The sequence below is a fragment of the Apodemus sylvaticus genome, chromosome 6, assembly GCF_947179515.1.
Source record: "Apodemus sylvaticus chromosome 6, mApoSyl1.1, whole genome shotgun sequence".
In the NCBI taxonomy this organism is placed as follows: Eukaryota; Metazoa; Chordata; class Mammalia; order Rodentia; family Muridae; genus Apodemus; species Apodemus sylvaticus.
Genome location: NC_067477.1, coordinates 78,848,507 through 78,867,182, shown reverse-complemented (window position 1 = coordinate 78,867,182; position 18,676 = coordinate 78,848,507). Strand labels below are relative to the sequence as shown.

Genomic DNA, 18,676 nt, shown 5'->3' with positions numbered 1-18,676 from the left:
GATGACTTAAAAATTTCTGATTCTCATTTTTTCACCTCCTGAGGATTGGGGTTACAGATATGCACTGTTATGTCCAGTTTTTGCAGTGCTAGGGATTGAACCTGGGACTCTATTCATGTTAGGCAATAAATTTATCACCTGAGTTTCAGTCCCAGCTTCTTAGTGTTTATTATTATTATTATTATTATTATTATTATAAGTTAAGACAATCTGTATTACATTCAGGGTTTTTAAAAATAACTTATTGTATTTATTTTTGACAATGTCATTTGTATATAAACTATATTCTGATTATTGAAACGACCTCCTCTCTCCCTATACTGCCTCCCATTCTTATTATACCACCGATACACATAAGTCCCTTTCTCGCATATACACACCCCTTTAGAGAAACCCAGTACATTCATGGATTTATTCCTATCCATTAAAACCTGATGGGCTTCTCAGTATGTACACAACTTAAGATAAGGACTGCTTCCCTCCATTCTGTAAGTAGCCAGTAGTTCAGCAGGGATGGGTAGAGCCCCATAAGTCTCTCCCTTGACAATGATTGACCATTGATAAATTTAATCTTGTCAGTCAGCCATAGCTATTGTCAGGTCATGACTGTTGGCAGCACTCTGTACAAAAGACAGCATTTTCCAGTCCTTCTCCCTAGCATTTGGCTCAAAAACTCTTTCTAACACTCAAGCTGTCACATTCTCAGTACCTTTGTTCTTTGAACTGTTCTCTGTACTGTTCTCTCTCTGTACTGTTCTCTGCACTGTTCATGGCAAAGAGAAGCTTCTCTGATTAAGGCTGAAGAGCTATTAACATAAAATGTTATGTTATTTTCTAACGAATAAACCAGTGTTCTGGGCCCACCTTGCCATCACTGGTCACAATAGCACCAATAGGTTGTCTAGCTTGTACCACTTTATTCATTCTCTTCCTCCCAGGAAAGAGTAATTTGCTGGGTCCCTCGGTTATTCAAAGGAACAAATGCATTTGCATGCATAATTGGAATTACATGATTAACATTTCAAAATGTTGACTCTTTGTGTTTGCCTTCCTTCTGTGTTCTTATCTTTGTTAGCTCTTGCTGGAATATAACATTCTGTAATATGTTGTAATATTCTCAAACTGTTCTGAGAACAAGGAAAGAAAATGTTTAAGAGAAAAGAAAATGTTACAAGAAAAACAATAATCCAAGTAAGAATTTTATAGTTTTACAGTGTGAACATGTGTTGTTAGGTAAGTGTAGTTTGGAATAAAGTGTAGTTTGGAATCATAAGTGTAGTTTGGAATCAGTTTTTCTTTAACAAATTCATAAATTTGTTTAGTATGTTGCTTTGATTGATAACATATCAGCCCCAAATAAAGCTCTATAAATTTCCTTGGACATAGTTGTCTTATCACAGCAGTAGAAAAGTAATTAAGACAAAAGTTGGTGTCAGGGAGTAGAATATTGCTGACAGGCCTGACCATACTGTTTTGGGGTTTGGAATGGAGGCTACTTTGAGGAGTTTGGATTAGGAAAACAGTTGCAGACTCTAAGCAGGTGCTTAACAGGCCATTCTGATTTGCAAGACAGTACTACCAAGAGCAATGTGGATTATGGAGGCTTAGCACATGAGGTTTCAAAAGAAAATAATATTAGCAACTGGCCTTTAGAGAATTCTTGTGATATTCTGACAAAAAAATGGTTGCTTTCTACCCCTGTCCTAATTTTTTTTCCTGAGGAAAAAGAGTGGATTCATTTCCTTGTTGGAAATGTCAAGACTGCCTAAAATATTGTTTTTGTCATGTGGTTACTTGTTATCACTCTTAGGAGAGTCTCTAATGAAAAGAGCAAGCAGGGTAAAAGGAATAGAAAATACACATTTCGAAGTGAAAATGATCACCAGGAAATTTAATGCTGGAGCCAAGGCTTGTGCTGAAGGAGATGAAAAGTTAAAGGCTTGTTCCAAAGTAGGATAAAGGGAGGATACTGTTAAACAAGATGTCACCCAGCTATGCTTCCAACTTGTAGAAAGGAATACCCGAGGAATAATCTGCCTCTAAAAAGCAGCTACAAAGGGAATCTTATGCAAATGTGATTCAGTGGAACCAGGCCTCATCCAATGTTGGTAATCAAACTTGTAGTGTCATCCAATTAGTTTGGGCTTTACAGTGATGAAGGAAGGACAAGTGAGTAAGAGGAGTAAAGGGTTTGTGGAACCTTTCTCCATGCTTAAGGAGAATTGGTAAGGCCAGGCAATGTGTGACAGGATAGGGTCTGCATGACAGCCCCAAGAGGACAGAGGCCCTAAGAGGCCATTGTGTGAAAGTAAAACTGAGATTGCATTAGAGACCCCAAGCTGTTGGAGCTACTAGAGTCATAAGGCATATGCCAAGGTGAACTACAGACTGTGAGTAGGACCTGCGCAAGAGAGAGAAGTGTGTGGTCATCAGCTAAGCTAGAAGGAGAGAGCCCTTAGACATTATACATAAAGACATCAGATTTGGAGTTTGTCCTACTGGTTTTGGTCTTGCTTTGGCCCAGTATTTCTTTACTTGTTCTCCCTTTTGAAATGGTAAGGTATATTCTATGCTACTTTATGTTGGAAGTATATATAATTTGCTTTTTGCTTTTGCTTTTGCTTTTATAGGGCTTACAATTAAGAGATTGCCTTGATTTTTGTTAGAGACTTTGGACTTTTAAACTCTGAGACCGAAAGATTATTGAGAACTTTAAAGTTGGACTAAATTTGTTTTGCATTATGATATGGCCATAAGCCTTTGGGGGTTGGGCAGGGAGAATATGCTAATTTGAATGAGAATAGGACACTACATTGTTTGACTACTTAATCCCTAGTTTGTAGAACCTTTTGGGAATGATTAAAAAGTGGGCCTTTGTTGGAGGAGGTGTGTCACCTGTGACAAGCATTGAAGTTCAAAAGCCCTTCCTATTCCCAGTTAGCTTTCTCTGCCACCTACTTATGATTTAAGATATAAGCTTATGGTAATTTGAAGGAAAATGATCCTCTGAAGGCTTATATATTTGAATGTTTGGTCCCCAGTTAGTGAAACTGTTTGGGGAGGATTAGGAGGTATGGGATTGTTAAAAGAGTGTCACTAGGGTGTCCACTTTGGGGTTTTAGAAGCCCTCACTAGGCCCAGTCTGTCTCCTCAACCCTGCACCCTCCCACACACTCCCCATCACAGTGGTCATGAACTACCTCTCTGAAACTGTAGTTACACCCCAAATCAAATGACTCATTTTATATGTTGCTGTTGCCTTGGCCATGGTGTTTTTATCATGGCAGTAGTAACCCTAACTAACTAAATAGCTGTTCCTGACACCATGGTTGTGCTTTGCCATGGACTCCTAACTAACCCTCTGAAGCTGTGATCCCTAAGTTTTTCTTTAATAAGTTGCCTTGGTTATGCTTTCTTACTATAGCAATAGATGGGTCCTAAAGCTAAGAATATTATTTTTAAGGTAGGAACCCCTGAAACTTACCGTTTTACCTCCCTTGCCTATGTCTCATCTTCCTGTGGTTCCCCATTGCCATCCAGATCCTACTACCTCAATTTGTGACTGCCTTTGCTCCATAACTAATAAGCATCTTATATAACCACATCTACAGTAGAACATGCTATTTTGCTCACCCTGAATCTATGTCTTCAGATCATAATCATTCATATTTGGCTCAAGAACAAACTTGTTTTTTTCTCTTTAATGTGAAAATTGTGTTAAACATTGACTGACTTCTTTATTTCCTAGAATTCCATCTCTTCACAGGAAATAGCATCTACTTTGTTACTCTAACTTTTCTCCATCTTTAAAAATTAAATAAAATTTAACTATCTAACTATCATTTAAAATATAGTCAAATGGCCAGGCGAATGTGGCAAACCCATTCCTTTTACCTCAGCAGTAAGGAGGCAGAGGCAGGTGGATTTCTGAGTTCAAGACCACCCTGGTCTGCAGAGTGAGTTCCAAGATAGCCAGAGAAACTCTTGAAAAGTCAAACCAACAAATAAACTAACTAATTAATTAATTAATTAAAATTTCATCAGTCAAGTAGCTTCTGTATTCTGTTTTCCTAACCCATTATTAACAGTGGATAGCATCCATACTTTTTCCAGTTATTACCACCTATGCCTAGTAGTAGAAATTGATTCTGGGTACTTCTGAGTTATTTCTGCAACCCCCACTTTTACTAGTTAAAAGGATAAAATACCTACATAGGGTTTTTCTTGTTTGCTTTTTTTGTTCAATGGGTCTTATCCTGTATTCCAGGCTGCTTATAACCATGAAGTTCATACTAGCCTTGAATTTGTGATCTTCTTGTCTAAACCTTCTGAAAGTTGAGATCGCATGTATGTGCCATCAAACCTTGTCAAGATAAGTTTTAATTGATCTTTCTTGGCTTATAAATATTTCTCATCAATGTACTGTTTTAATTTTCACTGAGTGAATATTTGTCTATTTGAGGTTATTCCTATTTATGTTTTTCTATATTGTACTTATGAACCACTAATATAATATTATAATTATAATAGTCTAGTCTGTGTATGTGTGTATAGGCTAGAAGTGAACTTCTTTTGTCATTCTTTTGTCTCTGTTGTTCTTTGAAACAGGCTCTCTTACCTACCACTGGTTTAGCACTGGGTAGACTTAGGTCAGTGAGCACCTGGATTTCTCCAGTCTCTGCAGGGGTGGGTGGGTGGGGTTGGCTTATAAGAATAACTTGGGTCTTAAGGCTTGCACAGCAGTCATATTAGCCATTGAGCTGTCACCCTTCACCTTGATTTAATGAACCATTATTCGGTAAGGGAACTTAGGAAGCCTCTTTAATGAGCAGTTATTACTAGATTATGGGGGATAGTCTTGACATGGCCATTTCTTGCTTTAAGCTGGAAGTTCTTTTGTAACCTGTGTATAGCCCCAAAACTTTATACCATGCTCATCCTGGATTGAGATGTCTATAACAATACACCACAGACTAAATAAAGGCCTGACCCTTGTCTTCAGAGTACTAACAGGTACTGATCTAACAGGTAGCTGATGTCTCAAGCTACCAAATAATTTAATAATAATAATAATAAAAAGAAAAACCTACTAGGAAATGTCTCTGAATTCTTTTCTTAAACATTCTACTTCCCAACTCTCACTGATATCTGCAGTGAATGCTTAATTCTTTTCCCTTACTTTAAAAATTAAATCTTATCAGCATCTTGGAAATACAGTAGTCCATCTTTTAAATTATTCACATATTGTTGTTTTTGTTTGATAGTTTTTCCTGTATATATATATATATATATATGTATGTATGTATATATATGTATGTATGTATATATATATATGCATCTGTGTACCTTATTTGTGCAGTGCCCTTGGAGACTTGGAAAGGGTACCTGACCCCTCCCCCGGAACTGGGAGCTGACCCCAGTCTTCTAATGAGTAACAAGTGCTCTCTTTACTGCTGAACCATCTCTCTAGCTTTATTCTTTTTTTTTTTTTTTTTGAGACGGTTTGTTGCTGTGGTACAAAGTCATATGAATTAACTCAACTTTGATTTTTAACTTGAATGCTAATTAATCTTTTTTTGACCATTTCAGGTAAGACCGTGAATTATGGAATTTCTTACATGACACATTCAGGAGTGGAATGAGAGAATGTCACATAGAAAATAAATGATTTTTAAGTTATGTCTATTAATTTGACTCTAGATATATATATTTACTTCCTTAATAATGCAAGAAGTCTTTGTGGGAAACAGAGAAGCAAACAGTTGCATTTTGTGTGTTCTAAACAGTATTGGCGCATGAACCATGTCATTGTGCACAGAGAGTTTCACACAAGTAAGAAAAGCTGTAAATGGAACAGAAGTGAAGTGCATTGCAGCAAACACTGGCACTCTCCAAGCAACCATGGTTTACATATTGGAATTGTGAAACTTAGCACTTCTGCTCCCAAGGGACTTACAAAAGTGAGCATTCATATGTCCCGTATTAAAAGTACTTGGAATTCAGTTTCAAAGGCTATTTTTGGCAGTCAAAATGAAATGGTTTCACGATTAGCTCAATTTAAGCCAAGTTCTCGAATATTAAGAAAAGTATCAGATAGGGAATGGTTAAAACAAAAAAATGTTAAGCAAGCAATTGAATCTCTGAAAAATTATAGTGATAAATCAGCAGAAAAGAATTCTTTTGCAGAACAGAAAAGTTACTTTGCAGATAAAGAAGAAGATTCAGGTAAACACAGCCTTTTCCACTACACATACGGTATAACCACCAGATTTGGAGAGTCATTCTACTTTTTAGCAAATCATATTAATTCATATTTCAAAAGCAAGGAAAAAATGTCTCAAACAAAGGAAGATAAACAGCCTCAGGACAAACCAGGCCTTGAAGAAAGGAAATCCAGTTCTCCTGACCCTGACATCTTGACAGACAAGCCAGACTCTTCCCTAGAAGTTGAAGACAAACTTTCCAGCCCTACCCAGACGGCCGAGGTTCACCCAGTGTCTGCAAAGCAGAGTATTGCTAACTTCCTTTCTCGTCCCACTGAAGGCGTGCAAGCCTTAGTCGGTGGTTACATTGGTGGACTTGTACCCAAATTAAAGTCTGATCCCAAGAGTCAGCCTGAAGAACAGGAAGAGCCTGCTAAAACTGAGCAAGCTGTCAGCAAAGACAAGAAGGCAGAGGAGAAAAAGCGTGTGTTACTTCAACGAGAAAAGGCAAGTCCTTTTTCAGTGTGGGCTTAAGACATGTTAACCACTTGTAGAGTAACTCTATCTTCTAATCATGTATGTTTCCTATGACTTTATAGATCATTGCAAGAGTGAGTATTGATAACAGAACTCGAGCCTTAGTTCAGGCCTTAAGAAGAACAACTGACCCAAAGCTCTGTATTACTAGGGTGGAAGAACTGACTTTTCATCTTCTAGAATTTCCTGAAGGAAAAGGAGTGGCTGTCAAGGTAATTTTTAATTTATTTAACATTTGTCTTAAAATAAAAATTCAAAAAAACCTATTAAAGTGTGGAATGCAAAGGCTTTTTTATTTGAAAATTTTTGTTCTTTTAAATCATACAATAAATATTCAGGAATTGTCCCATTATTTTATGATACACATTAGACTAATGAGTTCCTTTTGTTCTGTGATCTATATTCTGTTATCATAAGTATTTATACTTTGAGCTGGGCCTATGTAAAAGTGGAGCATAAGTTTAAGCATGTTAGTTGTATTGCTTCATAACTGTCAAGTCCTTAATTGCAATGCAGCTCTTACTATGTAATCATTTTTCAAGATAGGAAATAGCCAGATGTGGTCAAACACGTTTAATCCCAATATTTAGATCGTAAACGTAAGACCAGCCTAGGCTATTTAGCAAGATTCTGTGTAAAAACAAAAAGACAGGAAATGATATGGAAAGCTATTGCTGATGGTTATTTTATAATTCCACCATGGTTGTTTTACATTTGAAGTCCAAAAATTTGAACTAATAATTGAATTGATAAAACAATTAGCATTCTTTGCTTTAGTATTTTGCGTATATAATAGTGAACAAAATTTAGACTTCATTAAATACACCATTTAAAGAGAAGCTAAGTGACTAAAGAAGGTGAGCCTCTTTATCTATACTAATTTTACTTGTACACTTTATTTATTTATTCATTATTTATTGGATATTTCATTTATATTTCAAATGTTATCCCCTAATTTGGAAATACCATAATGATATTGTTACTATTTCATTAAAACACCGTTAGTGCTTTTTTTAACCTACCACTCAAAATTGTTAATTCATACTTTCTCTACTGTTTGGTATCTGCCTTGTAGAAAAATATTTCTTTGAAATGTACCCTTCAATTTTTACATTGTATAACACATATATTCAGAACTTAAATATTTCATATTCCTAAAATTTGAGATTTATCTTTCATATATTGATGTATTTTTAGAGATATATTTTTGAAATACAAGTGATCTTTTAAGGATAATGTTCATATCAGGGATACCTAGAAAGGAGAGATCTAAAATATAATTTCTGTTTTAGTCCTTCGAGTTGCCGTAACAAAATACCTTACACTGGATAGGTTGTACCCAACAGCAGTCTGTTTCTCATAATGTGCATACTGAGAGGCACAGGGAAAGGGCTGGCAGGTCTGGTGTCTGGTGAGGGTTTGGTTGGTATATGCTGCAGCTGTGACTCACACACAACAGAAGAAGCAACACAGCCCCTCATTTCGGCTACTGGACATGTACATTCAGGCAAAGCCTAATGAGTTCAGGCCTCCAAACTCATGTGAGGCAGAAGTCTTATGTCCTAAGCACTTCCTGAAAGACCTTACTTTTTAATATTGTACTTGGAACTAAGTTCCAACATGAACTTTATAAGAGGCCTAGCATTCAGACATAGCATTTGATTTAAAGAATGATTTAACAGCATCTTATGCAAGAGTGCCATAGGTACTTTTGTAAGTGTCAATGTAAGTTCACAGACTCAGCACAGAAGCAAACAGAACATCATCGCCAGTGCCCAAGAAGTCATCATTGCCAGTGCCTTAGAAGTCGTTCTTCTACCTCTCAGTCTTAGTCTACAGAAAAGGTTAATTTGGATTCCATGTGTGATTGCTTTCTTTCCCTCAGCACATTGATAGGGTTTACTCATTGTTACAGGTAGTTGTAAATGATTTGTTCTCCTTTTATTTATTATGGTGGGTCACAATTTATTGTTTGTGTTGTACTGTTAATCTGGGTAGTTTTCAGCTTTGGTCTGTTATAAATAGCCATGATAGTTGAACTGTTGAGGATTCTCTTATATTTGAGAACTGATCCCAAATCCAAGAAACCTTCAGTACCAAGAAGAAATGTAGTATAGAAACTCTAGTCAGAAATGAAATTCTAGGTGGTTGGAAAAATTGTCACCTTTCCCCTAAATAATAATCTAAACCAAGAAACTGAAGAACTTGTTTCATCATGCTTTGCTCGGCTGTGATCTTTTCCAACTAAACTTTTCTTGTTGCCAATTTCTCCCATTGTTTTAAGCAGCTTCAAGGTTCATTATGTACGTTTACCTAGGCCTTAAATTTACTGTGTAGTTCATGCTGGCCTGATCATTGTCATCCTCCTGCCTCTGCCTTTCAAGTACTAGATTTGTAGATATATACCACTTTGAATCAGCTTTTTCACTGGTTGATAAAGTTCCTTTGTGTTAAGTTATGGTTTAAGTTTTCCAAGAGAATGTGTGCACCATATCTTACCCACCTGTCCTTACCTTTTCAATCTTTGTTTAAAAAAAAAAAAAAGAACAAATACTAGTTTTAATGTAGTCCAGTTTATATGTATTTACGTGTTCAACTTAAGAAATATTTGGATTTCCACATTTTGTCTGCTAAGTGTAGCTCTCACCCACTTATCAGAGAAGCTTTTTGGGGGGTGAGGGTGCAGGGAGAACTGTAGTAGTGGTAGTAGAAAAATTTTAACAGCCAGAGATTCAGGGTACTTGTTGCTGGATTTTGCCTCATGGACATTACAAGGAGAATGCACCTACTAACTCACAGCCAATTTCTTCCACTGTTTTAAGCATCTTTTCTTTTTCTTCTTAACTAGACAGGCATAATGATACCATCAATTGAAATGCTAATGTGGGTGGGAGAAATTCCAGTCTTCTACTTCTAGATGAAGAAATACATACAGGTTGTCAGTGGCTGCTGAGAGGGAGAACCAGTTTCCTTCAGGGAAGAGCTTCCAAACAGGTTGTCTAAGTCCAAGTGGTTTGTCTTGGACATGTAAGTTCAGGAAAAGCTTAATGGACTCAATAGGACACACACACACACAAGCTTAATGGACTCAATAGGACACACACACACACACACACACACACGCGCGCGCGCGCGCGCGCACACACACACACACACACGCACGCATGCACGCGCGCGCGCACACACACCATCTTTACCATCAATCACCACCATCAACAACAAAGAGGAGCTTGTGAGTTTGGGAGTGAGGGGGGTATAGGAAGAGAGGAGGTAATGATGTAAGTGCAGAACTCATATATGAAGTTCTCTCTCCCACAAATGAAATTGCCTAACCTAAGTATTTTTCTGTTTCTTCTAAAATTATGTTTTTGCCTTTCACACCTGTATGTATTCTTCATCTAGAATAGACTTGGTTTTACTGTATAAGGCAGAAGATTTAATACTTAATACATACTTCCAGTTAAACAAGTGACCATTTATTGGAAAATACTTGTCATAAATGAGGCAATTATACATGGGTTCATTTTTATATTCTGTTTCTGGATACAGTATTTGGTTTTGCTAACATGTCTATTGTTGCTCCAACATTGTATTTCCTAAATTACTTTAGCTTTATAAAAAAAACTCAATGTCTGGTCTTGTCTTTTATCTTTGGTCTCTTTTAACGATTTATTTTATGTGCCTTAGTGTTTTGCTTGCATGTATGTTTGTGTAAGGCTATTGGCTCCCTTCTGGCTGGAACTACAGAGACAGATGGGAGCTGCCATGTGGGTGTTAGGACTTGAACCTGGATCCTCTGGAAGAACAGCTAGTGCTCATAATTGTACCAGCTCTGTAGCCCCTTAACTTTATTCTTCCTTATAATTTCAGTTCAGCCATTCTATAAAAAGATTTATTTTAATATTTAAAACTTACCTCTGTGCATGTGTAGGTGTATGTACATGCAAGTAAAGTTGCCTGCGGAAGCCAGAGGAGGGTGTAGCTCACCCAGAGGTACCTGTGCTTGGGAACTGCTGGTTAGGGATGTTCTGACCCAGCCTCTGAGTCTGTGCAAGATCAGTACATGTTTTTAACCACTAAGCCATTGCTCCAGCCTCTTACTTGGCTAAGAAAATTATTTTTTCTTCCTTTAAAAAAATTATTTTCATCTTTATGGGTATTTTTTGTCTATATGTTTGTCTGTGATAACATGAGTCTGGTACCCTGTTACAGATGGTAGTTACAGATGGTAGTAAATTTACATGGTACTGGAAATTGAAACATGATCTTGGGAAGAGAACCAGTGATCTCAATCACATACACATCTCTATACCCTCTACTTTGACTATTCTTAACATGCCGTATTTCCATATGAATTTTAAAGTTAATCAAAAAGGAGAATAAAATTATGCTAGAATTGCATTGAATAACTAAGACAGTTTAGGGTAAATTAAGTATCAATTTGATCTTTGTTTTCCTTCAATATTTGAAAATTCTTCTCCGTGAGTGCCTATGTATCTTTAATTAATTAGGCTTTGATAATTTATAAGTATGTGACGCTTTCCGGTATAGGAGAATTACCTCTGTGGTTTGACTATGTGATACTGACTTGACTTACATTGTGACTTTTCTGTATGTTGGGCATTGTGAGCTTCAAAAAGTTCTAGATTTCATTGTCCAGAAAGTTATTTGCTCTTCAGATGACATACAACCTTCAGTAAGTTTGAACAGAGATGAGTTATAGATAGTTAGAATCTGGGAAAGACACCTAGCTCTCCCTTTTCATAGGGTATATTCTTACACTGACACCATGCCTTGGGTCCAAAAACTGAGGAGTTCAAAATGTTTTTTTTTTTTTTTTTTATAGAAAACTTGAGTTTAGCATTTTTCCCTCCCAGATATCCTATGTTGAGACTTCTTCAGGTGTGTTAAATTGAAATCAGCCCTGCAGTGGAGCCCCCAGCCCCAAGAGGACATTGTGCTTAGCTGAGCTGGTTCTGTGTTCCTTTGTGGCCTTCTAAACCAAGCCCAGCTTTTGCTGGTTCTTTGTCTTCCCTGAACTGGCAAATGCCTGAGGGGAGGAGAGCCAGTTTTTCTGCTCCAGGCAGCAGTTATCCTTGTCTGGTGGAAAGCTGCTGTGGGCCACTTCTGCAGCTCTGTACTGGCTTAAAAGACGGTCTTCCTGAGTTCGCTCAGGCGCTTCTTGCTCTCGGCATGTCTGCCATGGTTCAGATTTCTGTATATTGTTCAGATTTCCTTTGGTGCTCAGTACTAACTAAACAACAACAACAAATGAAACAACAGAAGAACAATAGTATTTCAGTTTGGCTTATCAGAAAGAGAAGCAAAGTGAATAAAACCCTGGAAAGTTACTTAGTTTATTCAACCTTAGGCAACTCAGCTTTTCCCTTAAATATATGCAAACTTATCAAAATTGCTACTAATTGTATTAAGAGATTTTATTTTCTATATTGAGTATTGGATTTTTTCTTTTTAAAAGCAATCTTGCTATATAACCCAGACTGGCCTGAAGTTTATTCTGTAATCCAGGCTGGTCTCAATCTCCTATCCTCCTGCCTTGTACCCTTGAGTACTGGGTTTATAGGAATGTAAATTATTGCAAACATTGTACATTTCAAGAAAATATTGGGTTTTTGGGGGGAGTTTTTTTTGAATTTGGTTTTTTAGAGACAGGGTTTCTCTGTGTAGCCCTGGCTGTCCTTGAACTCACTCTGTAGACCAGGCTGGCCTCCAACTCAGAAATCCGCCTGCCTCTGCCTCCCAGAGTGCTAGGATTACAGGCATGCGCCACCACCACCCGGCTCAAGAAAATATTTGAACAGACACTATTTTTTTTTCTCAACTTAGGACAAATATATGCTAAATTGTTATTGATATTAACATGTCATAAAGTAATCATTTTTAATTACAGAAAAAGTAATAAACACTTTGATTTTATGATCTCATGTCAGCTAAAAATACTTGTTTTATTTTTGTTACAGGATACCGCTGTTTAGCCCAAGCTGGTCTTGAACTCCAGATAACCTTTCATCTATCTCTTTAATGTTGGGATTCCACAAGTATGCTACCACACCGATTCCTTCTTGGTTCGACATAAGTAACAAAATATCTTTTTTCTCAATGTAGGAAAAAATTATTCCATATTTATTACGGCTGAGACAAATTAAGGATGAAACTCTTCAGGCTGCAGTTAGAGAAATTTTGGCCTTAATTGGTTATGTAGATCCAGTGAAAGGCAGAGGAATCCGCATCCTTACGATTGATGGTGGAGGAACAAGGTAAGGCTAGGAAAAATGGGTTTTACGACTGCAGGCTTCATTGAGCTTTATAGAGTTAAAAAAAATGGTTTAAGATAGTTATCATAAAGTCAGGGTTTTTGTTTTGTTTTGTTTTTTGAGACAGGGTTTCTCTGTAGAGCCCGGGCTGTCCTGGAACTCACTCTGTAGACCAGGCTGGCCTCGAACTCAGAAATCCACCTGCCTCTGCCTCCCAGACCTCGAACTCAGAAATCCACCTGCCTCTGCCTCCCAGAGTGCTGGGATTACAGGCATGTGCCACCACCACCTGGCCATAAAATCAGTTTTTAAGAGTAAAGCATAAAGCCACTTTTATTTATGAATATAAAAGACTGTGACATATTTGGATCATTTTTATTTTGGCTTAATCTTTTTATATTACAGATTTCATCTTTAGGAACTTACCAACTATTCTCTCAATAAATGAACTGTTTTTTTTAACTTACTTTTTTTGGTGTTTAGCTTTTCAATATAGGCCACAAATCACATAATAAGGTGATGGTTAGAAGGAGAGTCTAGTCTATCAACTTGTTGCTTCTCTCTGTCTTCCCTCATGCCATTGGTACAATGCCAAAACACACACTTTTATTCAGGAAACAATTTTACGATCAGTCTTAACTCTTATTCCCTATAATCATCATCTGTGCTTATTCTTTCATAGTTTATTTTGTCATAATTTACCTGGCTTTTAGCCTTGTCTTTTGAACATTTTCCTTAGAATCTTTTAGGTTAGATATCTGTTTCCTTTGTCTTTCCCCTTTACCTCTGACTTTGCTCTCCTTGTCCACTGCTGTGTACAAGCAGTGCTCCTTTTATTCCATTTCACAGTTCTCCCTGTCATCAAGTCCTTCACCCTTTGACTTGGATATAAAGTGAAGCCGTAGATAAGAGAAGGAAGCTATTTTACAATCTAGGTATAAGACAATTAATTACTAGTGTTAATTAGTAGTTAGTAATTAACAGTTCCAAAATAGGAAGAAAAGATTTATATGAGAATTTTGAAGAAAATGAGACTAGATATAGTAAACATCAGTTAAGATCATGTTAAGTATAAACCCTGAGTGATAAACAGAATTGCAGAGACATAGATGATTGGTATTCAAAAAGAGGTCTGTTTTGAGCAATTTGAATATAAATTTATATATTATAAACAGATGCTCAGTTGTCAAAAACTGACTCACATGAAGAGAGAAAAGCTATAAGAGATCCTGATGAATATTTTGTTTCTAGGATTACAGGGTTTTATGGTAGCTCAGTCTGGTCTCCAACTGGTGATCCTCTTTGCTAGCCTCCCAGGAGCTAAAATTGCATGTGGGCATCCCCACAACCAGCTAGCATGGTGGGTGCTTAATGGAAAAGCTAAATAATCTACTAAGGTGTTCTTTCTTTGTGGGTTAACATAAAACAGTGATGAATTGGAGAGAATTGTTATACTTCACTGAATGAGTCCTAAGACTTAAGTGAAAAAGCAAGAGTCCCCTTTATCATTACGTTCAGGGATTTAGGGTGGGTAGCTTCATTCTTGGAGTCAGCTGGTTGAAAGCCTTCTGAGTCATAGAAGCTCATTTAGATATTGGAAACAAAATAGACAAAACCAGTGTCTTAATAATGCTTCTATTTTACAGGGAATAGGGGAAGATGGGAAGAAGGGAAGATAATCAAAATGCATTGTAGACTTGAATGGAATTTTAAAAATTAGCTAAAAACCCATTTTTATAAGTGTTTAATCTTTAGGCATTTCATAGGTCACACAGAGAGGAAACTAGTGAGGATATAATGGAAAAATCTAGGAGTGTATGTGAATGAAAATTAGATAAGCATTCCTCCATTGGCAGTGTCTGGAGATACTTCTGGTTCTCACTGAAGGACTGTCTTCCTACATGCAAAGTGCCCTAGAGCAGTGTTAGTTGACCCACAAGAGTCCCTCATTCTGCATTTGAGGAACTTGGGTTTGGAAAAGTAAGGGAAAATAACCAGGAAGGGAGGTTTTTGTTGAAGCACTGTGATGGAAGGGATTGTAAAAGAGTCAACATATTTGTCTGATTGGTTTTTTTGAGGCAAGGTCTCACTGTGCAACCCTGGTGGTCTTGCAACTGTCTGTGTTGCTATGTCTCAGTCTCCAGGGTGCTGGGATTACGAGCATGTGCCCTCACACCTAGACCAAGAATTATGTCTTTTATTCTGTATATGTAAGAAACATTAGTTACATAGTGCTAGGCATACACTGGCAACTTAGAAAGTCTCTATAATTAACTCTGAATTCATTAATAAATATTCCTTATTAGTTTCTTTATTTAAATAAAGTTACTTTGTCCCTATTCATATATTTACTTAGGAAAGTTTTGGAAGGAAAGAGAAAAGACAGTCATCTATAAATCAAAACTTCAATATTTTGATTTATTTTCCTCAAGTATTTTTCTTGCGGATATATGCATTCATATTTAATTCCTTTGCAAAAGGTAATAGATGTCATATTGTTAAATCTACTTTAATAGCACCATGTTTAATTCTTTATGTCTTACCTGGCGTTATAATACAGCAGCTCTCTTTTAAGCCATTGCCTCACAGCTCCTGACATACATATTCCTTACCTCAGCTTTAAAAAAAAAAAAAATAGGAGTCATAATGGGTGTGGTAGTGCAATACCTTTAATTACAGCACTTGAGAGGCAGAGGCAGGATCATCCATCCCTCTGACCTCAAGGACACCCAAGACTGTATAGTGAGCCTATAAAGAAAGAAAAGGAAGGGAGCAAGCAAACAAAAGTCAGCACTTGGTGTTCTACTACAATCTAGATACTTTTTAATGACCTCCATTAGCCCCATCAAGGTACGATTTGAAACTCTTCATTGTTGTGTAGTACTGACCTACTCCTCATCATGTGTTGGGAATTGAACTTGTCATTGTTTCTTAGAATTGTCAACATATGTGATACATCCTAAGTAAGCTGAAATCCCCTAGACTGCTTTTACATTTCCCATTCTTATCAAGAATTATTTACTACCTTTAGTGACAATCCAGAAATAAACAAAGTGTCAGTAATATTTCCTAACTCTTACACTCATAATGTACAGATGATTCTAAGTTTAGTGTTTCAAAAAAAAATGAATGAAAAACTAAAGGAAGTAGCTTGAAAATCTGACCAGTGAAACATAAATACAAATACATGGAATTATAGGTGATCAACTATATTAATAAGAGAAGAAAATAGTTTATAGTATTTCAGAACCACTGAAGATGGTTTTTTAATGTACTTTACAGAATTGAGGTTTTAAAAATATAATTATCATATCTTTGTATTACTTAAAAACAATACTACAAATGTATAAGTACATTGTCATTGCACAGGCTTTGTGTTAGTATTTTGAAGTGCTCCTAAAATTTGGTCAGATGATTTTTATTGGTGCTAGTTTGAGTTGTTTTCATGTCAGTATATAAGCTGTAAACGTTTTTAGAATTGCTTTATACTTTACTGTGAATTTCCCTTGAAACAGAATTTACCAATTTGTTTTCTCTTTCATAGAGGTGTGGTTGCTCTTCAGACTCTGCGGAAGTTGGTTGAACTTACTCAGAAGCCGATTCATCAGCTCTTTGATTACATCTGTGGTGTAAGCACAGGTAATTATCGTCATGTGCTTGGCTGTGTGCCACCAGTGGGTCACAGACTGAGAGCATGCAGCCCAGGCTTGAGATTGTGGGCCTCTCTAAAATGACTGACAGTAATTTCACAACTTTAATGATGAGTAATCGTTTGTTTAATGAACTTTTAAAACTGATTATAGTTTAAATATTTAACTGTTTAAGTTTAAACATTTAAAATTACTTACTTTTTATATTTTCAACCAGTTGCATTGGCAAGGAATAATTATAGATTCCTGATTTGGGACATAGTCTCTTGTAATGGGATGGTGGTAGAAGGATACAGTGGTAGGTGGTCAGATGGCACTTGAGCCAACAGGAAATTAAAGGTGCTAATTTCTAAGTTTTGTTTGTTTCTAAGAAATAGCAATGAGTAATTTTTTCCTATGTTATTTATATGGTGATTTGAAAGTAGAATTTAAAGTAGCAAATGTGTCTTTGGTTTTAAATAGCTACTTTTAAATTTTGTTAGTTGGTATATGTATGGGGAAAAAAAAGCAGTGCCAAGTTCAGTTCATTTCAGATTTACAAAATAGAAAAATGAGCTCTACCTCCTGATAGGGAGAGAGCTGCAAAATTACTGTAAAGAAAGATAGCAAAGCCAGGCAGTGGTGGTGCACGCCTTTAATCCCAGCACTTGGGAAACAGAGGCAGGAGAATTTCTGAGTTCAAGGCCAGCCTTGTCTACACAGTGGGTTCCTGGACAGCCAAGGCTACACAGAGAATCCCTATCTCTAAAACCAACACTCCGCCCACCCCACCCCCAAATAAAAGGAAGAGGCAGCAAGTAGCTAGGCATGGGGGCGGGGGATGTGTTTAATCTCAGCACTCCAGATGCTGAGGCAGGACAAAACTAGGTCTAGGTTGTCTAGTTTGTTCTAGGCTTGCTTGGGCTCCACAGATTTCTTTTAATATATTAGAATTTATTATTACTCTTAACAAAAGAAAAGGTGATTTGACTCTGAATACTTGTCAAAGAGACATTTCCTAAGGATATTATTTGTGGGCTAATTTGTTTTGAAACACTACCCATTTCTGTTAAATTTGGAGTAGTATTGGCAGTTGAAACATCTAATGGTAGCCTCTTGTTGAATGACTAATAAAGTACAATCCCACAAACAGTGACCCATCGTGATACTATATAATATGTAGGTTTCTGTTTTGTAGCATTTCTTTCCACTATACTTTTTTACTTATAAGTGCTTCATAATTTATCTTCATTTTCCCATTTGGTTTATTCCTAAGTTGGTTTATAATTATGGTTTTTATGATGGCAACAATCACATATTTAGTTTAAGGGTAGTATTCTCACTAACAATAGAATTAATTCTTTCTTAAGTATCTGTTTTTCTTTATAGAAGTTCTTTTTGAAAGGAAAGTGCTTTGCTAGCACTTGGGAGACAGAAACAGGAGGATCTCTGTGAGTTTGATGCCAGTCTGGTATACAGAGCACACTCGAGGACAGCCAAGGCTACCTAGAGAGACCCGCTCCCCACCATCACCTGCCCCCAAATAGGCATTTAGTTATTTTAGCAAATTATTTATTAGGATTATTCTCCAAGTTAAAAATATTTTATATAGTTTAATGCATAATACTGCCTTTTTTAAATTATCAGTTATTTAATCTTTTACTGGAATGATACCAGTTACAATACAATACACTTTGGGGGCGCTGGAGAAATGGTTTGCGGATTAAGAGAACATTGTCTGAATTTCTTCAGGACCGGGTTCAATTTACTGCCATCTGTCACTCCAGTTCCAGGAAATCCAGTGCTCTTTTCTGCACACCAGGTACACATATGTGGTGTGCAGACATAAATGTATTCAGAACACTCATACACATGAGACAAAAACTTCAGAAATTAAAAAACACTTAAGCTACATTGTTATTTATTTCTTTACATGTTAAATGGTTAAGTAGGTCTCTGTCTTGCTGACATCTCATCCCTGACACCCCATCTTCCTCTTTAGTTACGAGTTAGGCAAGTATAGCCACTAGGT

At 36.7% G+C, this 18,676-nt stretch overlaps 1 protein-coding gene across 3 annotated transcripts in view; it reads left to right on the top strand.

The window, feature by feature from the left end:
- The window catches only part of Pnpla8 (patatin like phospholipase domain containing 8), a 46,053-nt gene that overhangs the window by 6,988 nt on the left and 20,389 nt on the right, over positions 1 to 18,676 (top strand). For 2 of the 3 annotated variants that reach the window (XM_052185904.1, XM_052185906.1), the window contains exons 2-5: positions 5,590 to 6,710; positions 6,803 to 6,952; positions 12,867 to 13,018; positions 16,560 to 16,654. In XM_052185904.1, coding sequence (XP_052041864.1) covers positions 5,679 to 6,710; positions 6,803 to 6,952; positions 12,867 to 13,018; positions 16,560 to 16,654 — 1,429 coding nt within the window. In that variant the 5' untranslated portion in view covers positions 5,590 to 5,678. Of the gene's footprint in view, positions 1 to 4,267; positions 4,348 to 5,589; positions 6,711 to 6,802; positions 6,953 to 12,866; positions 13,019 to 16,559; positions 16,655 to 18,676 lie in introns of all 3 variants that reach the window. The other variant, XM_052185905.1, reaches the window with a different exon arrangement.